The sequence below is a fragment of the Cetorhinus maximus genome, chromosome 8 (genome assembly GCF_964194155.1).
Source record: "Cetorhinus maximus chromosome 8, sCetMax3.hap1.1, whole genome shotgun sequence".
Taxonomy (NCBI): domain Eukaryota; kingdom Metazoa; phylum Chordata; class Chondrichthyes; order Lamniformes; family Cetorhinidae; genus Cetorhinus; species Cetorhinus maximus.
In genome coordinates this window covers 25,194,836-25,216,638 of record NC_135886.1, presented here as the reverse complement: position 1 = coordinate 25,216,638, position 21,803 = coordinate 25,194,836, and the positions used below count along the sequence as shown (strand labels likewise).

General features: G+C 41.2%; 1 protein-coding gene across 4 annotated transcripts in view; it reads left to right on the top strand.

Annotated features, from left to right (window-relative positions):
• Nucleotides 1-21,803, top strand: part of kif21b (kinesin family member 21B) — a 168,717-nt gene that overhangs the window by 122,887 nt on the left and 24,027 nt on the right. For 3 of the 4 annotated variants that reach the window (XM_078546599.1, XM_078546598.1, XM_078546602.1), the window contains exons 26-30: nucleotides 1,001-1,093; nucleotides 6,188-6,316; nucleotides 12,236-12,274; nucleotides 18,681-18,817; nucleotides 21,032-21,212. In XM_078546599.1, coding sequence (XP_078402725.1) covers nucleotides 1,001-1,093; nucleotides 6,188-6,316; nucleotides 12,236-12,274; nucleotides 18,681-18,817; nucleotides 21,032-21,212 — 579 coding nt within the window. The remainder of the gene's footprint in view (nucleotides 1-1,000; nucleotides 1,094-6,187; nucleotides 6,317-12,235; nucleotides 12,275-18,680; nucleotides 18,818-21,031; nucleotides 21,213-21,803) is intronic. The other variant, XM_078546601.1, reaches the window with a different exon arrangement.

The window sequence follows — 21,803 nt, the reverse complement described above, 5'->3', positions numbered from 1 at the left end:
CTTGCACAGTGATTGAAACTTACAGATAAAATCCTGATCTGCTCTCAGCCACATTCTGATAATTAGTTTTATCAGAGTGTGAACAAAATGCAGCCTTCCCGAGTGATGTGTAATGTAAAGAAACCTAAGAAGGAATGGAAGGCTTAAACTGAAGAGGACTCTGCACTACAGCAACATGAGTTTTGTGTTGTACGTGAGAGAGATATTGTATGTTTTGCAGTGGGTGGTGCTATTTCCTCCGTCTATTATAAAATGGATTGATTACTTGAGACTCTTGTTAGGACAGCGCAGATCAGCAGAGTCATATCTGCCCACAATTCTAGTGTGTCCTGTTAAACAGCATATATTTTATCTGTGGTAATGATAGTTACAGGAAACATTGTACACTGCAGTTTATTGACTTTTTTTCGGTGGGCATCACTGGTAAGTCCAGCATATATTGCCTATCCCTAATTGCCTTTGAGAAGGTGATGATGAGTTGGCTTCTTGAACCATTGCAGTCCAAGTGGTGTAGGTGCGCCCACACTGTTGTTCTGGAGGGAGTTCCATAATTTTAACCCAGAGACAGTAAAGGGATGGCGATATAGTTCCAAGTCAGGATGGTGAGTGACTTGGAGAGGAACTTGCAGGTGTTGGTGGGCTTTCCCATGTGCCTGCTTTCCTTGTTCTTCTAGTAGTCTTCTGTTTGGAAGCTGCTATCAAAGGTGAGTTGATGCAGTATATCTTGTAGACCCCAGAACTGCTGCCAGTGTGCTATATAAAAAAAATTTGATGCTTAATTTACATTTCCTAGCAACAAAACTTATATAATATGAACTGGAATACACTTCTGTACCCTCGTCAAATTATTCCCTGCCCTCTAACCCTGCTTCATCCAAAACTACACTTATTGACATCATATGTGTCTCACATGTGAGTGAGAATATTGAAATAAATATGAAGATAAATTTGTGCAAAAGATCCATTGATAACTTGCTAATAATCTTTCTATTCTCCAAAGCCCCAGGCAATCTACTAAGAAGCTGCAAGATACTTCACCACTCTTGAGGAGAAAGTCCTATGAGAAAGTACATATCTCGACCGACAAATCCAGGTTAATATAAGACAATGCAGCATACCAATATAGGGACTTATGCTAGAGCACTGCTGTTTAAAATAAAGGCATATTCACTCCCATTAAAACATTATATGAAAAGTTAATCCAACACAAGTGTAATTAGAGTATAGCCACTTTAATTTCTGATACTTTAGTTATCTGAACACAGTATAGTATCAGACATACCATGATGTGAGTGCGTTTTAACATATCGGAGTAAAATTAGCTCACAGTGTAATGGAATATAAAGATACAATTGTGAAATATTGCACCAGTAAGAGGAAATACATAGATATTTTTGTACTTTGAAGTTACGTTTTCTAATGATCATTCTACTACATTATTCCCGCGCTTTGGGCCTCAGTGTTGAAACTGGAAGGTCTTGACCAGGCAAAGGTTGGCATCTCAAGAATTCATGAAACACTTTTAGTTGCCAGCACAGGATTAAATTGCTATCACCAGTTATGTTGAAAGTTCTCATGTTGGATGCTCTACTTTGGACTAGACTCCACTTCATGTGAGGAAATTCCATGTTTCTCTAGGTTTTGGATGACATCCTAAAACACCAGTGGCCTGGATGGTTAGAGAATCAGATTACATTATGCATTATGACTCTCAAGGGCCCAGTCATCATAGAAAATCATGTCATATTCCAAGCCAATGTGCTTATTCCTTGACATATCACTGTGTCAAAAATATTGCAATTATTGTCAGTAGATCCTAAAACCTGATGCCCCTATGTTGACAGGGATGGAATTTTTGGTCACAATAAATCTAGATGACAAGATTTCACCTATTTTACTATTCATTATTTCATACATAGCAGAATTATAAGTTACTCATTTTTATTGAATATTCTAATATAATCAATGTGAGAACTGTATGCTTATCATAATTGATCATTCTTAAGCTGCCGTTTAGTGGTGCAATCACACGATAGATTTAGCTTTCCCAATTCCTCTCATAACTTCAGTAAAAGATTGACAGAAACTCTACAGAATCAACAAAAACGGCTGTTCTTTATTTTTGCGGGGCTTTTGCCAGTCATGGCAGGAGTTCAGGAGAAAACCTGAGGAAATTCCAGGTATTGGAAGGTAAATCAGGTGCCAAACCCCAAACTGACTTCAAAAAAAAAGCAAGATTGCACCCTCAAGGGATTCCCATTCATTTTGAGTCAAGTCAGTTGTATACATAGGGCAGAATTTACCCCCACATGTCCGCGTGTAAAATGACGTGTGGTGACGTCGGGCGAGCGTCCCGATGTCACCGCGCACTATCGCGATATTTCATTGGGTGGGCGCGTGATGATATCCGCTGCACGCCCGCCATTAATTAACGGGCCACTTAAGGCCCTTGACTGACCAATCGATGCCGATTTTTCGGCATCCATGCGATCTTTAGGTTGGGGGGGGGGGGGGTGGGGGCGGTGGTGGGGGGGGGCGCACTCCAGTGCCCCCCCAGATCTTGTCTCGGTGATAGTGGTTGCATGCTGCGCTTTTCACAATCTTGCGCTGAAAGGGGAGATGCAGTGGACGATAAAGACGTTGATGCAGTAGCTGCGGCTGCACAGGATGAGTCCAGCAGTGTGTCCGAGGATGAGCATGTACACGGAAATGCTGAGGGGGTAGACGCTGACCCGGGCATACTGCAGGGAGGCAGGGACACCCGGGAGGCTTTAATCCAATGAACCTTCAGCTAGCACACCACAGATGGATCTCCAGGACAAGCCTGGGTTGCATGCTCCATACTCGATACTAAGTGCCAAACCTTCCAGGTTAGGAACAGTAACTAAGAGCCTTGTTAATAAAACTGAATGTCCCACAAAACACACCTAACATTTTTGGAAACCATACACATGCAGAAGAAAAGTGGCACCGTCAGCCATGGTCACATGTCTGAATTTAATATCACAGGCGAAGAAACTTAATGAAACAAAATGACAAGGGTTTTCCAATTCGAATCAAATTATAAAGACCTCATCTTGAGCCAACACAAAAGCACCAGTGATAAACCCATGGTGTGCCTAAGGTGCCTTATGTTTACATTTCCAGGTGCTACATCTTGGTGCTGCCCCATTGCTGGGAGCGGCATCTGAGGCAGCCTGCTGACTCTGCTGTCCTGTTGGCCTCGATGACCTTGGCGGTCATCCTCTGGCCCGTGGAGCCTGTGCTGGCCCCGCCTGGGAGGGATCTGCCAGTTCCACAGCTGGCATCTCCCCAGTCGTCACAGCCTCACCAGATGCCGATGTTCTAACTCCCACCGAGGTGCTCGTATCTGCACTGGAGCCTGCCTGGCAGAGATGGTGTGACGCTGGTGAGACTTCAAGCCCCTCAGACGTGAGAAAGGGCCTCTGCTGCTCCTCCTCCCAGCCCTGCCCCACTGATGCTGAAAGGAAGAACAAGGACATTGGATCAGATAACGTGGAGACAATGACAAAGCGCATCCCTGTCCCCCGGATCATTGTGCACTCATCCTTCCATAAGCAATGGTCAAATTAAATCACTTAACATTCAGCACTGCTATGGCTGTTGGGAGAACAATGCTGACCTCACCGCTGGGCAAACATACCTGGCCGTGGCACCCCAGCCTCACCGACACCAGTGGGCCTGGGCGCATGGCGCCTCTCCAGATCCAGGGCCTCCTGCTCAAAGCGGCTAAGAATGGTGATCTGCGCCTGGCTGCTGCCAGTCCTCTCACACTCTGCCGCGTTATGAGCATTCTTCTCCTGAAAATGAGAGACGAGCATTGATTAGGGCAAAATGCACATGGACTCTCTTCGCGCACAGCTCACCCCAACCAGAGCATGACGTATCAGGGCTCCAGCGCCGCCTCACCCCACTGCTGCCAAACACTCGCACAAAGATGCTAAGCCTGTTCCCCACCACCCCACATGCTGCCTACATCACCTTAGGCACCACACGGTATATCCTTCCATAGCAAGGAGGCGCAGGCACCTGGAGTGCAGAGGGCAGCAGATGGTTTTTTGCCACACCACCTTGAAGCTCCCCTCCCAGCCTATCATCATCCTGACTTTGACATGTCCTGGAGTTCCAGCGCTGAGCCTAGGCACAGCTCCTCCAGGTTGCCCCCAAAACAGTAATGTGGGCCTCAGTGTACCACATACTGCGGGTGCAGAGCCCATCTCATCACCATCCTCTCAGGCTGACCTCGGCATGGGCAATATCTGCTGGCCCACCCAGCGAAGGACACGTGCTGTCAATTATTCAATGCAGTCACTACATTCAGACTTAGGGGGGGGGGGGGGGGGGCAGCATGGGGGAAAGCCGACCTGCTGGGTTACGTGACCAATGCCAACATTGTCCATACCCTGCCAGAGCACAACAAGTTGTTGAAGCGCTTGTGACACTGGATCCAGGTGCGCCACATCATATCGCTGGAGCTCACCACCTCCTCCCAGGCATGTTTCGTCATGTGGGCGGGCCTGCTCCTCCTGTCCTGGGGAACCAGCACCTCCTGCCGTGCTGCCACCTCCTCGAGGAGGGCAGTAAGTCAGTCATTGGAAAAATGAGGGGCACACTGGTCCCCAGCCCTACCCTCGGGCCTGGCCTGACTCAATGGCCTACCCTCTGGACTTGCATAACCTCCATTGCCCCTTTGCAGAGCCCTTCGCCCAGCCAAGGCTACCAGGCCTTCCTTTATACAGACCGCCGGGTCACCATTGGCCCTGGCGGGTTGAGCATGCCCGCCGCTGACCGCCCACTCCTGCTATGCACGGGAGTCGTCGTGAAGTACGCTGGGCGGGCCTTAATTGGCCCACCCACGCAAAATGGCGGCACGGACCCGGTCGCGAGCGACGATCGGGTCCGCACCCGCCCGCTCCCACTCCGCACCCCCCCAGCCATCCAGAAAATTCTGCCCACTTACACTACAGTTGCAGTGTCAAGCAATAAATCGATGCTTCAGTTGTTCTGTGAACAAATATTTTCCTGAAATAGTTATTGAATAGAATTGCATTCAAATCTACCAGTTGTTATCAATTTTCAGTAGCTCTCTTCTGAACCATTAGGTGATGTGTTTTTTCAATGGAAAACCCAAAGAAACGTGGTAACATAACACAGGGCAGAATTTTTAGATCGGCCGGCGAGCCTGGGATTGGCCGGGGAACCCCGGTTTCATGCTGGCTGGCCAGTTAGCGGCCAGCCAACGTGAAACGCACGCTGATAAGCTCAGCGCTGCCGGGGTGGGGGCGGGAAGAGGGCAGGCGCTGGCGTTAACGCGGGCCCGGGCCAGCACTGAGAGAGAGCTCCCTGAAGGCAGAGAGCTGCCTCAGGAAGCTGCAGACCTGAAAAATCCTCAAATAAAGTTTTGAAAAGCAGAAAAAAAAAATGCCCAAGTGTCCCTATCAGGCACCTGAAAAAAATGCTGTTCTCCGATTTTTTTATTTTTAATTTATTTCATCACGGAAACCTCTTCCTGCCCTTGGATGAGGTTTAATGAAGAATGTAAAGGCCGCCTGGCTGATTCACCTGTTCCCCCAACCATAAGGTTGGACGGGCAATGTAAAATTCAAGACAATTGCACCGTTAATGACCTTAATTGGCCTCTTAATTGTCGTAGGGTGCGCTTCTGATTTTTGCGCATGCCCGCCGATTGAAGTATCGCTCGATTTCACGCCAGATTGGGTCGGACACGCGCCCGCCCGATCAGCGTAAAATTCTGCCCATAGTCCTTAGCAGCCATTTTGGATCCATTTTAATTTGTAATAATTGTAAAATTATTAATTCCTTAGTTTTACTCGCCGCTTTCCAGATACCACGGGCTTGGTTTGCAGATTGTAATGGAAATTCATTTTAAACGTTGCCATCTGTGTTAGGATTGGAAATCCTAGGCTCGTGTTATTCAGACCAAATTTCTAATTGGTGCAGAATACAACTAAGCTAGAAATAGTCTCTCCTCCTGAGCCTTTTGTGTTTGTCTTCTGGGTTTTGCAACTTATTCCCTCTTCTTCAAAAGATGGCTAAAAGTTGAATGCATTGAAATAAGCAATGAGTAGGCTTAATATTTAATAGATTGTATTAACTGTATACTGAATGATTACTCAGCTTTGACTGAATCTATTGTTCCTTGCAGGACTGATTGGAGGTCCTCTGAAATTAATATAACTCCTCCCTCCTCTCCTCCTACCCGAGCTCGTAATGACAGAAATGTCTTCTCCCGACTCACCAGTACCCAACTTCAGACGTTCCCTGCTCATGACAAGTAAGTGCACAACGGAAGGAATTTATACTGTCCTCCTTTTGATAAATGCACCGGTGCAATGGTGAAAAATTGCTCAAATTTGTCAACTCCCTATCATTCTGAACTTAGAAATCCTTTTTTGACCTGATACTACTAACCTTTTATGTGTGAAATACGAAATCATCGCTATGAAAATTCACTTTCAGGATGATTATACATTATGAAAAATGCAATCCACTTGGAATTTAACAAGTTAACCCAGAAGTTCACCGTTGTCAATTTCTTCAATTATCAATTCATATGCCAGGCAGGGATTGATTTAGTCACATAGGGAGCATAGTAGAAACAGTAATTAGCTTTATCAAAATTATATTTTAACTTACTGTATAATAAACTGTAGATAGTTTCTCTTCAGAGTAAATAGCACCCTCTGTAATATCCAATCTATATATTGATGCCCCCTTTATATTAGAATTGAAAAGAACTTCCTTGTAAACTGTCTTGTTAACACTTTTTCATTGTCGATTGTAAAAATGAAGTGACTATTTTCCGAAAATGCAACACTTTCTTTCCCAAGTTATTTCCTTTTAGGGATTTCTATTATTTTTGCAAGAAGTTGTCTGATTCAGTTATGTTGCTGCAGGAAAGCGTCCACAATTTCTTTCTAATACGTAATGAGATGGAGTTTCTAATGCTTTTTGAAGAGAATCCAGAACTTTATAATGTTTACATTATGACAGTGGCTCCATTCCAGCCCTGATTTTGGTTAATGATCTCCATACTGTTCTAAGGATAAGGTAGTCAAAAGCTCTCTCTCTATTGCATGATATTAACCCCTAACAGCCTGTTTAGAGTCTCAGCATTTGCTTTTCCTATGTGCTATTGTGCAGTCTATGAATTATTATGCTTATTGTTTTTGCCACTTAACCTAATGAAAAAGTCCTTCAAGGGATAAAGAGAGAGATTAATTGCATTCCCCATTTGATAATCAGACTTTTAACACAATTTATCTTTTGAACTGGGTAAGGTTTGGAGAATGGAATTTTTCATTTGTTTGGTAGCAGGACAATCACTTCCAGTGACTCTTCAATCTAAATTATGCAAATGTTCGATACATTTAAGAAGAAGCAAACATTGATTCAAGCAGCTAATCTGTGTAGGCTAATGTCCACCAGGCACAACAATTCACTGATCCTGAATTAATCTGTTAGTGGCTATAAACTAAAAATAATAATCAGAGTTTTCTACCAGTGCTTCCTGCTCATTGGAAATGTCAGTCTGCCTGAAATAATGCTATGAAGCACCTGTAGTGGTAAGTTTGCTTGGTTTTCTAACTACAGTCCTCACTGCTTATAGCAGGCCCATGTGAACATGATTTTCCCACTAAACACAAGAGTATGACACAGCAGCAGTAATAAAACTAAAAATTATTTCACAAAAAGTATCAATGACTGGACACAATCTAGGCTAACATTGTTATGAACCTAAATATTTGTCGAAAAGTCTTTGAAATTTTTACCACCTTCATAGGTGGACAGAAAATAAGAGGAATAAAGTTAGCTGACCAGTCGTTATCAGCAGGCATTAATAACCAACAATTCGCTAAGGATTAAGAAGGTGAATGCCATTTTAGAGAAATTTTTAATAATTTTTGTTACAAACAAGACGATAATATTTTACGCAGCTATCATTATACCAGAGGTATCATTTGTATTATAACCCTCCCTTTAGCTAATTTAACATTTACCCAAAAACGTTAGTGGCAAAATTGAACACAATCATTATTAATTCTCTATCCTTATACAACCAGCTTGCACAAGACATATTCTGTATGATTAGTTATTGAAGCGATTAAATGATTTCCTGTAGAAAACCTTTTGGGAGAATAACCAATTGATCAACTTTAATAAGTGTAGCAGTTTTATGCAGGTTTTTGCAGTATTAGCAAGATTACCAGCGCTATTTTCTACTCACCAACACCTCCCACCCCATGACCCCCAGGATAAATCAGTCATTTCTGATATCTTGAGCTTGGAGCAATGTTATGACCAACATTAGTTTAAATTATGATGACCATAATTTCAATTGAATGAAAATAAAAATCTTTTAAGCTGAATGTATTTCCTGTGGAGGCTCTTTTATTACATTCAATGAGGTGAGAACATGAGTAAACACAACTATTTCCTCCTCAAATAAACTGAGCACATAAAAAGCTATAACTGGCGGCTTTGAAACTGACAATAGTGAAAGTGGATAATGGTTATCACTTTTTGGCTGATAGGTGTTGTGTACCTGCCTATTATAAACATAGATGTTCTAAGTAGTGGGGACTGTGATTAATGTGAACCTTGTGAACACAAAGCCCTGGTGCACCATTTGATGATTTCCCCCAGTCCACTGCCAACCTCCTGCCACCTTTGTTTTATTTTTTTTATCTATTAAAACTATAACTATCTAATCAGATGTTCCATATCCAACTCAGAATGCTGGATCTTTCCATTCTCCACACACTTGAGCCTTATTTGCCATAGATTTTTAAAAGGAGTTATCCTAGAAACGGTTTGATCAAAATGACATTCATGTGAATTTTGCACAACTGAAAGTTATTCATTTGCATTAGTTAAAATATAACTTTGGGATACATATTGTGCTTTGTGTTGTTTCTAAAGGCCCTCCAGGAAGCATAATTGAAGGAGGGCTGCCAATGCTATGTGTTTGTCTGTTTCTCAGAATCCATGAACTTTCTATGAACATTCCAATTGGTAAATGGAATAGACAAGTTCCACTTGTGTTTCTTGTTCACAAGTTCTGTGTGTTTGTCTGTTCCAATAACATTAACTCTGTCGGTCTGTGTCGTCAATGTTTTGTCTTTTTCACAATGTTGGCTGTGTGTATACATGTCCTAGTCACCGTACTATGTGTAGGTATGCCAAGTAACATTTTATTTAAAGGTTCAATTATTATGCCTTGCATTTGGTATTTTATCCTCTATTGCATGAGTGTAGCTCGCTTACAGTCCAATGTACGTTACGTGCCTCCTGAACACGCTTTTAATATTAGACCAGAAGATTTAGAGCAAGTAAATAAAACTTGGTAAGGAAATTAAAATACTTTGTTATTTCAGTATGATTAATAAAGTAAAGCTGTGGAAGATTTTACTCAGCCAAAAATTTGTTTCTAATATTTTCATTCAAATCTACCAATTTGACCCAAATTGATGTAACAGTCAAGGTCAGCATCTATATCTGTAGACATATACTGCAATATATGTAGTTCCAAATATATTTCTTGAGCTACTCTGCTAAGACAGTGCTACTATATATTCATAATATGTTCAATATTCTGCAAACTAATCCCACATTCAGATTGGCTTCTGAAAGAACCAGTTTTGTTTTGGGATCAATTTTGAGAAAGTTGGCTGGCTTGTTGCAAAAGCACAGTGATACTGGTTTACTTGAAATTCTATTTGGTGATCTTTGGAAAATATCCTGGGAGTTAACATTGCACCATATAATTTCAGAATATAACAGGTCTCTTGGCATTGCTGTTTTTAGTTGCATCCTTATCGTGCAGCTCATACACGCTTTTTTGCCCTGAAATTTTTTTAAAACTGAGAATTGTAGGTAGAGCAATCAGAGTGTCAACACATGTACCTGCATGCAGTAAAGAGACACAGTTGGAGCTCCTTAGAAATCTCCCTATGGCAAGCAAACCATTATTTTAATCCAAACCTTCTCCCTTGTAATTAGCCATAGTCCACAAAGGACCATAGGCATCTCTCTCAATGAGAGAGAGAGAGACAATTGTTTACATATAGTTTGAGGGGCATCACTCTGCAAGCGTGGGGCAAGGTGGGGAGGTAGGCCTCCATGAACTACCTCAGCTGGTACAGGGATTAACCCTGTCATTGGCATCATTCTGCACTCTAGCCATCTAGCTAAATGACCCCCATACAAATGTTGACCAATGATAGTTCCTTGAGTTCATGTTCCTCAGATAAATGACCGTTAACATAATACATTAGTAGGCATGCACTGTGCCTCATTTAGCCTGGAAATTAAAATTCTCCCAGATTAGCAAGAACTGTATGCTCTTTCTCTTTCTCCCCTTCTCCTTCTGAAGGTGGTATTGAAGAACAACTTTGTAAACAAGGACACTGTGAATATGTGAGAGCTGCAAGCTTTGCAGCAGTGAAGCTGGGGTAGTAACTTCCCTATTTAGTCACGTATACATTGGAAGTTCTTTATCTCATATTGATAACGGTTGAGATCTGTGAACTAGTGTCTCACATTACTGCTCCTAAATGTGGATCTTTCATCCCATTGGTAGAGACAGTAGGGCCACAAAACATTTGATTTTTGAGTCTGATGTGGAGTTAAAGAGTCAGAATTAGCAGTATCAACATAGGAAGCTCATGGATACCTCTCTCTAAATCTGAACCAACCAAACCTCAATAGGTAACCATCTCACGAATAAAAAAGGTGCTTTGAAACCCCTGCTTAAGTGAGAATGTTTGGTCAGTTTACTGTATGAGCGTGATCACTTTTCAAAGCCTGCATTCCACTGGGGGAGATTGCTAAACATATAGCTGTTAAGCCAATCTGATTAAGAGAATCTTGGATTCCCAGTTCAGAGACTCAGGAATTTGAACTTTACTCTTAATTGACAGTCAGGACTTCACTTTTGGCAGTTCTCAGCTGAGCCACTAGGTGGAAATAATGATGATTGAGAATTTGATGAGACAATTGAATGAAAGTGTTCAATTAGGGTATACTTTAGTTTTGAGGTATTGGGTTGAGAGATTTGCATCACTATTGTGTTCCTTCTTACCCACCACTTTGCGCATCCCCCCCAAGACCACACCACACACACACGTACGTATGCACATGCGAAGTTGGCAAAGAAAAGCATGATATACTCTGGATATAAAATGGTAACAAGAAGTGAGGTTTACTTTTGAAAAAATTAGAAATATGACTTTTTTTTTTAAAAGGCAAATTTTATCCTTAATTTTGTCAGATCTTATTTTGTATGCCCTTAGTTCATATTTTTTTCACCTGCTCTGTATTTCCTCCATATTTTCCATTTTTAGTCCTCCTTCTGTCATTATGAGAACCACGCTGCATATTAGAATAAGATGTGGCTGATAGAGAAGAAAACAGGGAACAATTGGAAGTAGTCAGGAGGAGAGAAATGATCAGGTGATCAAAGTGGGAAATGGGTTGTATGGGTGACTACAAATGACAAAGCGAGAAGCCCAGGCAAATCTCAAAATAGTGGGTTAATCTAGATTGATGTTAATGACATGAGGTTGTGTGTTTTGTACTTCTACGCATGCTAGCATGTACCTTTTTCCTCCCATTAAAGTGATTTGACTAAGACCTCAATATTGAATGCAAAAAAATGATCTCATTTTTAATGAGAATGCCGTTAATAGGAAAATAGATGAATAGATAGCATGGTGGCTGAATTTATTGGGGTGATGAGATGCTGACTCAATTGCTCAACTGTATTCCTGACCTCAGACATGTTAAGTAGGAAGACAGTTCCAACAGCGAGAGGGCATTACCACCAGCCCACATACACACATCCTTAAATCAATGCTTCTTAGTGTCTCTTTAACCCAATAAATATTATGTGATTAAAATGGCACAGAACAATTTCAGCCCATAATTTTCAGGCTGCAACCTCTTAGAATCTAGCTTGTTCAGAAGACTATGTAATGGACAACTTTGAGAAAATAACTCATGACAAAACCAAAAATATTCTTAACTTTTTCCCTATTGTAGGTTTCTATCTTTTGTGGCACTCAATATTGCTTAACTTGGCACACCTACTGTTGCTCTGTCCTGTTTCCATCAGTTACTCTACTCAACAGTCCGACACGCTGGAGCTCTTCCATCTTTCTTCCCCATAATCCTGCTGCTGTTTTGTTCATAGGTCTGATGACAGTGACTCCTCTCTCTCGGAGGTTCCCAGGTACAAGTTTCTTTTGTCACCTCTTGCATTGCGCAGGCCTCTTGCTTCTGGTCTGACTGGGCCACACAGCTGATTGCTTTGCTGTTTGCATGTTACTATTTGTGTTACATCTGGTCAGCACGGTATCTTGTACCAAAAAGCAACACTACTCCTGCACATTAATTCATTGGTTGTTGACTACTTTATTGCATATTTTAATGGAGCATTCTAATGTAAGGATGGTTTCATTTCTCAGTCTGGTTTTTGGTTTATGTATCTTTTGGTTGGGCTGATTTGCATGCACTTTTTATTTGGCTTTGAGACAGTCAAAATAGAAATTATCTGTCAATGTTTGTTATGTTGGATCACCGGGTGTTGGTAACTTTTCATTGGAATGACTAACATGAACAAATGGAATGTTTGGATCCTGGGCAAAGAGTTTTTAAATAATTGTGTGATAAAATAAAGTTTTGGTTCTATGGATTCACTCACAGGGTTAGTGTCAATGGTTTCAAATTCAAAATGAAGGTAAGGATTTAAAAATCAATGCTATAGTTATTCAAGATATATTTTTCCAGATGGCACATAACTACACCACTGCTCTGTTCATTGATATTGAATGTTACGGATGCAGCCTCCATATAAACAAATCTTACAACTCAGCATTACCATCAGACTTCACATCAATTTACACAATGACCTGATTTGTTCATCATGACTAACAACATTTTAGATTCACTGTTGTTAAGCACAGATAGCACAGATAACTTAAAAAGAAAACATAACTCACTGTTGCTGTGCTAAAATGTTACACATTTTGGACTGCACAAAATACTCTTTTGAGATTAACATCCCTGGTCACTTTCATAAGTGGATCGCATGCACCCTATGATCGGGAGCTTTCCTTTTATGGCTCATTGTCTAGTTAAAGGATGGTATGATATTGGTTGTGGGACAATCGGACTCATCATCGTGTGTACTGAATTCAATACACATGCTCCATCTATCCCCTAACTCCCAAAATGTGACTGATGAGCACTGCAGTGAGATGGCTCATTTTTTTTTAAAAGAAAGAGACATCATGCATCTACGATCATTATGAAGTAATCAGTGGACACTAAGGAGCTATCAATTTAAACACAGACGTAAAAATCTGTTAGCTCATTTTTTCCATCCCCACCAAAAAGTAAATTCAAAGTTAAGTTAGATGCAAGTACGGGAAAGGATAAAAGGGCATAGATTACATTTATCCCAAATTACTAAGAGAGACTAGGGAGGAGGTTTGTGAAGCACTATGATCATTATGGACTCTAAGGATCTACCAGTATATTGGAACTTGGCAAATATGGTGCCCATAAGCATAAACGTCAGAATGACACACACACAGGCGACTGACTACACCAATCAGTCTTTATTCCATTCCATGTGAAACAATGGAATCGATTAACAGGAGTAAACTTGTATAATAATGTTCCAGTAAGTAGCAGTTAACATGGCCTCAGAAGGAGAAGACCTTACCTGACCAACCTCCTTGACAAGTTCAAGGTATTAATAAGAAAGTGGATTGTAGGAAGCCCATTGATTTTACCTCACCTTCAAAAAGTCTTTTGACGAGGTTCCACAAAAAAAAAGAATATTAATTGAATTAAAAATTTATGGGGATTTAGAATAAAACCTAGGAACAGGTAAGAATCTGGTTAAAGGTTAGGAAACAATGGGTAAAATTTTTCGCTTAGTGGGCGGGCGCATGCTCAACCCAACCGAGCATAAAATGACGCGTGGTAATGTTGGGCGAGCGTCCTGACACCATTGCGCAGTCGTGCGATATTTTGGTCGGCGGGTGCTCACCGGAGTCAGCAGCGCGCCTGCCGACAATTAAAAGGCCTATTAAGGCCATTAAAAAGTTGTTTAAAATTAATTTTTCGCTGCCCGTCCAACCTTATGGTTGGCGGGCGGGCGAAAAGGCCAAGCGGTCTTTGCACTTTTTTTGGTAACCTCATCCAGGGGCGAGACGAGGTTTCCAAAAGCAAGTAAAAAAAATAAAATAAAAAGTTGTAATTTTTCATTAATAACATGTTTCGTCACATTTTAATTTTTTTAATTACTTTTTTTTTCATATATCTTCATCTCCCTGAGGCAGCTCTCTTTCTGAGGGAGATTATGTAGTGCGCTCACCCGGTTCGCATTCTTTCCCGTGCCCGCCCACACAGTCAGTACTCAGCGCTGCCGCTCGCGTTTCACGCTGGGCGGACCTTAATTGGCCTGCCAACGTGAAATCGCCCTCCGGGTTCCGGGCTCGATCGCGGGTGGCAGTCAGCGTTTCAACCGCCACCGCCGAGCCTGCATGCCAAGGGCAAAATCCTGCCCAACAAGTACTCAATGAGAGGAGTTACAACAGACTGGAAGAATTAATGAGTAATGTGCCTCAGGACCCGCTATTAGAACTGTTTTTAGCTTTAGATATTAATTACCTGGATCCAGAAACTCAATGCAAAGCGGTCAGATTTTCATTTAATGATAATCTATGAGGAGTAGCAGAATCTTGAAGAAGTTAGCTCAGAAAAAAAGAACCAAACGGAGAAAGTTTGTATTTTTCCACGTAAAGGATAATGAAGTATTTGTTAAGTAAGGATATCCAAGAAAAGAAGCAAAGGTGGGAAAATGGACAGTGAAGATCAGCCATGATTTAGTTGAATGATAGGGCAGGCCCAAGATTCAGAATGCCCAATCCTGTTCTTAATGTTTCTTTATAACTGGGCAGAACAATAGCAGAAGAAATTTAATGCAAGAAAATATATATTATATTTAGGAAGAAAAAACAGATGAGATGCATACAACAACCGCAACTTACATTTATATAGCGTCGTAATCTATCTCAAGGCGCTCCACAACAGCAGTTGTCAAATCAGAATTTGACACCAAGCCGTGAAAGAAAATATTGGTCAAAGATGTTTTAAGGAACATCTTGAAGGAGGAGAAAAAGGTGGAGAAGATTAGGAAAGGAGATCCAGAGCTTTGGGCCTAGGCAGCTGAAGGTACAGCCAAGAAAATCGGGGATGTGCAAGAGCCAGGAATTAGTGGAGTGCACAGATCTCTGAGGATTGCGGAGCTGGAGGAGGTTACAGAAATGTTGGGGAAGAGGGTGGCGGGGTGACTGGGACTGTGGATACACACTGCATATATGAAATAGTTTAGGATGAAGTTGAAAGAAATGTAGGCATCATAGTAGACCTGATGCTAAATATTTCCAACCAAAACACAACACTAATTGACTGAATGTTGAACAATTAGATAAAACAACAGAAATAAACAGAAGAGGTAGTAATCAAATTTCATCATAGTTAATCAGACCACACCTTGAATACTGCGTTTAGTTCTGATCATACTGAAGTAAAACAGATTTTCAAGCACTGGTAATAATACAGAGAGACATGTGGCTGATCCCCTGTTTGGGGTCTGGAGTAACTTGGGCTTTTTGGTCTAGAAAGGAAACATCCTAAAAGTGTTCTTGTAGAGGTATATAAGCTTGTTAAAGGAATGAAGAAGATTAACCAAGAATGTTACTTTTGTAATAAATCTTGGGGGTTGATCAGGGTTCAGACCACTAAAAGTTAATATTGGACAGATAGCAGGAAATCATTCTTTACACAAAGAGTGATCAGCATATGGAACAGCATTTCAGACAGAGGAGTTGAGGCAAAATCCATGAAATCGTTTGAGCACATAGCAACAGGAGTCAGCAATTTAGCCATTTAAGCCTGTCCTGCCATTCAGTGAAATCATGGCTGATCTGAAACCTAATGCTATATGCCTGCCTTTGCCCCATATTCCTTAGTGCCTTTGGTTAACAAAAATCTATCAATCTCAGTTTTAAAATTAGCACTTGATCTAGTATCAGTTATCGTTTGCAAGAGTTCCAAACTTCTGCCACCTTTTGTGTAGAGATGTATTTACTTATTTTATTCCTGTAAGGCTTAGCTCTAATTTTTAGACTATGCTCTGTTGTCCTAGACTCCCTAACCTACAGAAATAGCTTCTCCCTATCTACCCAACCTGTTGCCCCTAACGTTGTGAAACCTTCAACCAAATCACCCCAAAGTTTCTAAATTCCAGGGAATGCAACCCTAGACAGTGTAATCTCTCCTTGTAATTTAACTTTTGGGATTTCAGGTATCGTTATGGTAAATCTATTCTACATTCCCTCCAAGGCCAGTATATCCTTCCTAAGATGTAGTGCCCAGAATTGCACACACCACTTCAGGTTTGGACTAACCTGAAGCTTTGTACAGCTGATGCATAACTTCTTCTCCCTTGCATTCTATTCCTCTAAATATAAAGGGCAGCATTCTGTTAGGCATTTTGGTTATTTTCTACATCTGTTCATGACATTTTAATGACCTGTATACATGGATCCTCAAGTGTTTTTGGACTTCCACTGTTTCTAGCTGTTCACCATTTAGAAAGTACACTGTTCTATACTTTATAGATTCAGTTGATGACCTTATATTAGCCTACATTGAAATCCATTTCCCACAGTTTTACCCATTTAATTAATCTATCACTTTTACACTTCTACCTACACTGTTTACAATACCGCTTATGTTTGTAGGGGAGTAGAAGAATTGGATGCCCTTGATGAAAAGGAAACGGTTTGGGCCAGGACACTGGAAACTATTAAAATGGCGATGGGTATCGAAAGAGTCATGTATGTAGGTGGGAAGAGACTAGGCAAGAGGTGAAAAAATAGAGTCAGGATGGGGGGAAAAAATCAGTTCTGTGGGGTAAGAACACCTGAAATGATGGATCTACCAGGGAAGCCCTGTTTGTAGATCTTGGGAGGGAGGTAGAAGTGTGATGTGCAGAGTTGGGGGACTGAGGTTGCAGCTGTGGAGGAAAGCTGAAATGAAGTCAGTGACAATTTGGAAATGATGTCTGGATGCCTAGTGGTGGTTTCATGGTCTAGGGAGAGCTAGGAGGAGATGTCAAGAGAGTTGGTATTCCCCCTCCGCTTTGTGGAGGTCGGTTTGCCAAACAACAACTGCATCACCATTGTCAGCAAGTTTATGTTAGGGTTGAAACTGAGAGATTGGAGTACCATGAGTTCAGAGGGAGGTAGATTAAAGTTAGTGAGGGGAGCAGAGATATTGAGACAGCTGATGTCACACTAGCAATTCTCAATGTAAAGATCTAAAGAGGGTAAAAGCTGTCTGGTGATACACATACAAGTCTGGGTGGCATGTGCAATGGAGCAGAATCTAAAAATGGTGTTCCTATGCGTTGCTCCTCTTGTCCTACAAAAAAAAATGATATTACGCATTTAGGAAGTGCTGGTGATGAAGCCTTGGTGAATTGTTGCACTGCAACCTAAGGGTAGTACACACTATAGCGACAGTGGGTAGGATTTTCCTGCTGTCTTCAAGGCCCCAACATTGGGAACACATGGGGATCCTGAACCCACACTTGCCAGGAGCCAGGCTGGGGGACCTGTTTTCCCCAGAGGCAACCTCCAAATTGTCTGCCTATTAAGTCCTATTAAGGACCAAGGGCACTTCCAAATGGAAGTGCCTCGGAGGCATAAATTTGAATTATAAGTTCATGAGGACTGAGCAGGAAACCCCTCCAGTGGCAATGTTTTGGGCTGCGGGTGCATCCCCCTCTTTAGGAGCGGAGCTCCCTGCTCCGATGGCACCCAAGCCTGCAGCAAGGAGGCTGCCTCCATGAAGCTGGTGATTTCCCTGTAGTGGTGGTGGGGGGGCGGGCGGGCGGGGGGCATCTGGCCAGCAAGCCAGAAAAAGCATCCCTGTTTGGGGCCTCAATTATTTAAATTGACTCCTCAATTATTTAAATAATTGAGGCCCCAATTTGGGATGATTTTAGGGATGATACTTCAAATTGGTGTTGTGACATCAGCTGTCTCAATTTCTCCGCTCCCCTCACTAACTCATTAAACTCGTGGCACTCCATTCAGCAGCAAATATGTTTGCTTTTTAAAAAGTGCAACATTTTTATTGTCAATTTTACTTAATATAAATGCTTAGTCAATAGTCACAGAACTAGTGCAATTTGACCAAAACTCGGAAAATTGATCATTTACTTTCAGTAAATAGTTTATATTTTTTGCTTATGCACTTCTCAATGTTGTAAAAAGCTGAAACATCATATTTGAATAAGATTTATTAAACAACCATGTTGCAAATATGTAGTAGTTCAGATCTGGAATGTTGGTGTTTGAGCGGATGACCAAAATCGCTTTGTTTTTTTTCATGATTTTGGAAAGTGAAAGTAGCATAGGATTTTCATCAAAATCATCCAATGTGTTTTTGTTCTTTTAATAAATAGAAACCATTTCAAATAAACCCATTACTATCATGAGAACAGCACTTATATTCAAGGGAGTTTGTTAACCGATCATCTGTTCTTTTATCAGGGGTGTGATTAATCCAGTTGGTGGTGCCAAGGGCAGCAGGACTGCCCCACTTCAATGCATTTCTGTTGCTGAAGGGCACTCTAAACCTGTGCTGTGTCTAGATGCAACCAATGACCTGCTATTCACAGGCTCAAAAGGTAAGAACTTAATGAGGGAAGGGGGGATATGGAGGCTGGGTGGCACAGGGGTATTGAAACTGACTTTTTACCTCTGGAATTTCACACTCTTTCTAAACCAATGTGGTGAACCTTGTCTCTGGCTGGAAGGATCTACTGTAAGATGAGTCTGGCTAGTCTCAACAGGGTAACAGAACAACACCAGCCTTGAATGAGACATCTTGCTCGAGAAAATGAAAATGTCTTGTTCAGGAGTGGATGCTCTTCTGAGGTTGAGGTGAATGAAGGTTCTTGGACAGAGTTAAATAAGCTTTATTCTACATTTAACTGCATCATTCCTGACTTGAGAGCACCTCATCCTGATGCTGGAATCGGGGAAAACATGTACCATACCCAACTTCTACATAGGACGGGATTTTTCCGATTTCCAATTTATTTTGACTTGTCAAGTTGCTTTCAATTTCCAGATCTGACACACATGATCATATTTTTTCCTGCACTTTGTGTCGTATATTACATTGAACAAGATTACCTTGCAAGATTCATTTGATGAGAATTGTTTCTGCTGAAAATAAGTTGATTATTTCAGGTGCCTTTTGATTGCAATTCACAGTCAGTTCCTGAAAATTGATTACATAAATATTAACATTGAAAGGAACAATCTTTCATTTGATTACATAAACCATTTAGGATTGTCTGCTATTTCTGATGAAATCACCAGCATTACTATAAAGAATGTATTTATGATGTTATATAATTCCAAATGGTATAGTATAATTTAATTGTAAAAATTAAAATCTGGCAATATTCAGTTAAGGAAGAGCTACTGAATTTTTCAATTTATGCAGATACAATATTTACAACATGGTTAAAAACAATTTTTCTCTATATTTGCCACTTGCTTCCCTCTCATATCATATGTCATGTACACAGATCAGTGCCAATACCACGATGTAACCAGCTGGCTGAAGGTGGCAGGGAGTGGTGCAGATTAATTTCCTTTTCCATTTCATTTCACCACCTCGTGGATTGTTTGGCTGAGATTGAGGCCCCAGTGTGTGAGGAATTGTGAATGTTAGTCTGTTTGTTACCACACTGTTGGACATCAAGCCATGCCAACAGTGTCAAACTAATAAATATAAAAGTTTAGGCAGTGAAATTATAGGTCTCCGGAGCTGTTTAAAGAGGGTTACTTCTGAGGTTTGGGAATAAAGAAAAAATGGAGTAAGAGGGGGCTCCTGTAGTAACCAATAAATATAGAAAGCAACATCTAATATGAATGGAAAAGCTACATGCTTTAAAAAACTATTTAAAAAAACCCAGGATAGAAATTTTGTGTAAAACTCTCCTCTTGTGGTGCAGTAAATGGTCTGTTGATTGGTCGACGACAGTGTCTGTCTATGTTATTGCAGGGAGGTGTTCTACAAAATTGTTGTTGCTATGTTACCTCTAACCAGCAATTTAAAAGACAGTGATGGGTCACAGATAAATGTGCAAGTAGTTTCCTTTATTTATCAAGAGGACTTTCATGTGGAAATTTAGGTCGTCTTCTTATCATGTCCATGGACAGTCTATACATAGCCCAGCCAGAACTGGACACATTTTTGCGCCTTGTTGTTGAATTCGGCAAGATCTGCAAAAGTGCAGGGTTCCTCTAGCGATAGGCATTGCAGGAGATGTTGCATAGTCTGTGGCTCAGTTTCACATGCACAAGTTGTTGGGCAGGTTGTATATCCCCATTTGCTTAGTGACACCTTTGAACAACCTACACCAGTCCAAAGTCTGTTGAGGCACTTCCAGGTTGCCCAGTTGCAATTAGCTCCTGGGGGAAGGCTTTCATCCGGTAGAATCCCCATCACTGGGGGTTGTTCGAGACTGGCGAGCCGGTCTTTCCACAAGGCGATGCGGGCTTCAGATGGGGTTGATTTTAATGGAACAACACTGTTCATGAAGCTCTTCCTTGACTTTAGGCGGCTGGGTGTAGGTGTATGACCATGTAGAGGGTGCCTCTCATCTGATGTTTGACGGAGTCGCTCTTTCTTGCTTGCTTAGGTGTCTGTTCCTTCTTGATAATTGAGAGATTTTGTTTAATAATGCAATTCTAACTTAAAATCAGAGGTCAAATTATCGTTTGTTTTAAATTTCCTTGAGTATCTGTGGGGGAAAATACTCTTAATTTTGGATTTTCTGAATTTTCTGTTCCTTGTTTAATTTTACAATCTGTAATTCATTCAGATCGCACTTGTAAAGTGTGGAATTTGGCCACTGGACAGGAAATCAGTACCCTGAAAGGGCATCCGAACAATGTGGTCTCTGTCAAGTACTGCAGTTACTCCAGCCTTGTGTTTACAGTCTCCACATCGTACATCAAGGTTTGGGACATCCGAGAGAGCCCCAAATGCATCAGGACACTAACGTAAGAAACCCACCCTATGATCTAATGGAGCACACCATTCATCACATATATGTTAAACCCCATCACTGATTATAACTGAACTTTATGGTTATTAATTTTAAAAAGTAAGAAACATGGAACAAGAGATGTTTATTCAGCCCATCTGGTCCTTCTACAGAACATGTGGGCCACATGTTCTGTAGAAGCTGTGCCCCACTTTGTATTCTCCTAAGTGAAAGCTCTTGAAAATCTCAAGATCATTAAGTAAAACAACAGAATGCCAATCTAGCTTTACTCCATTTTTAAATCTCGCGAATGTGTCTTTGCAAATGTTATTTCCTTGATATCAGCAGCTTGAAAAGCGTTCCTACCACACAGGATCTTTGATTGAAGTATCTTGCAGAAAAAGAGTTTATTTGTGTAGTTACCTATTTGTTACATTTTTAATTAACTTGCACCTGTTGGATATATAATTATATTTAAAGTTATCTGACAGTCTGCATCTGTAAGGGACAGGAAAAAAATGAACGTAGAAATACAAGCTTCAAACAAATAAGAGAGTAACTTCAACATTAGCCAGGAAGTATACTGAAAGACTGCTCAATTGAGGAA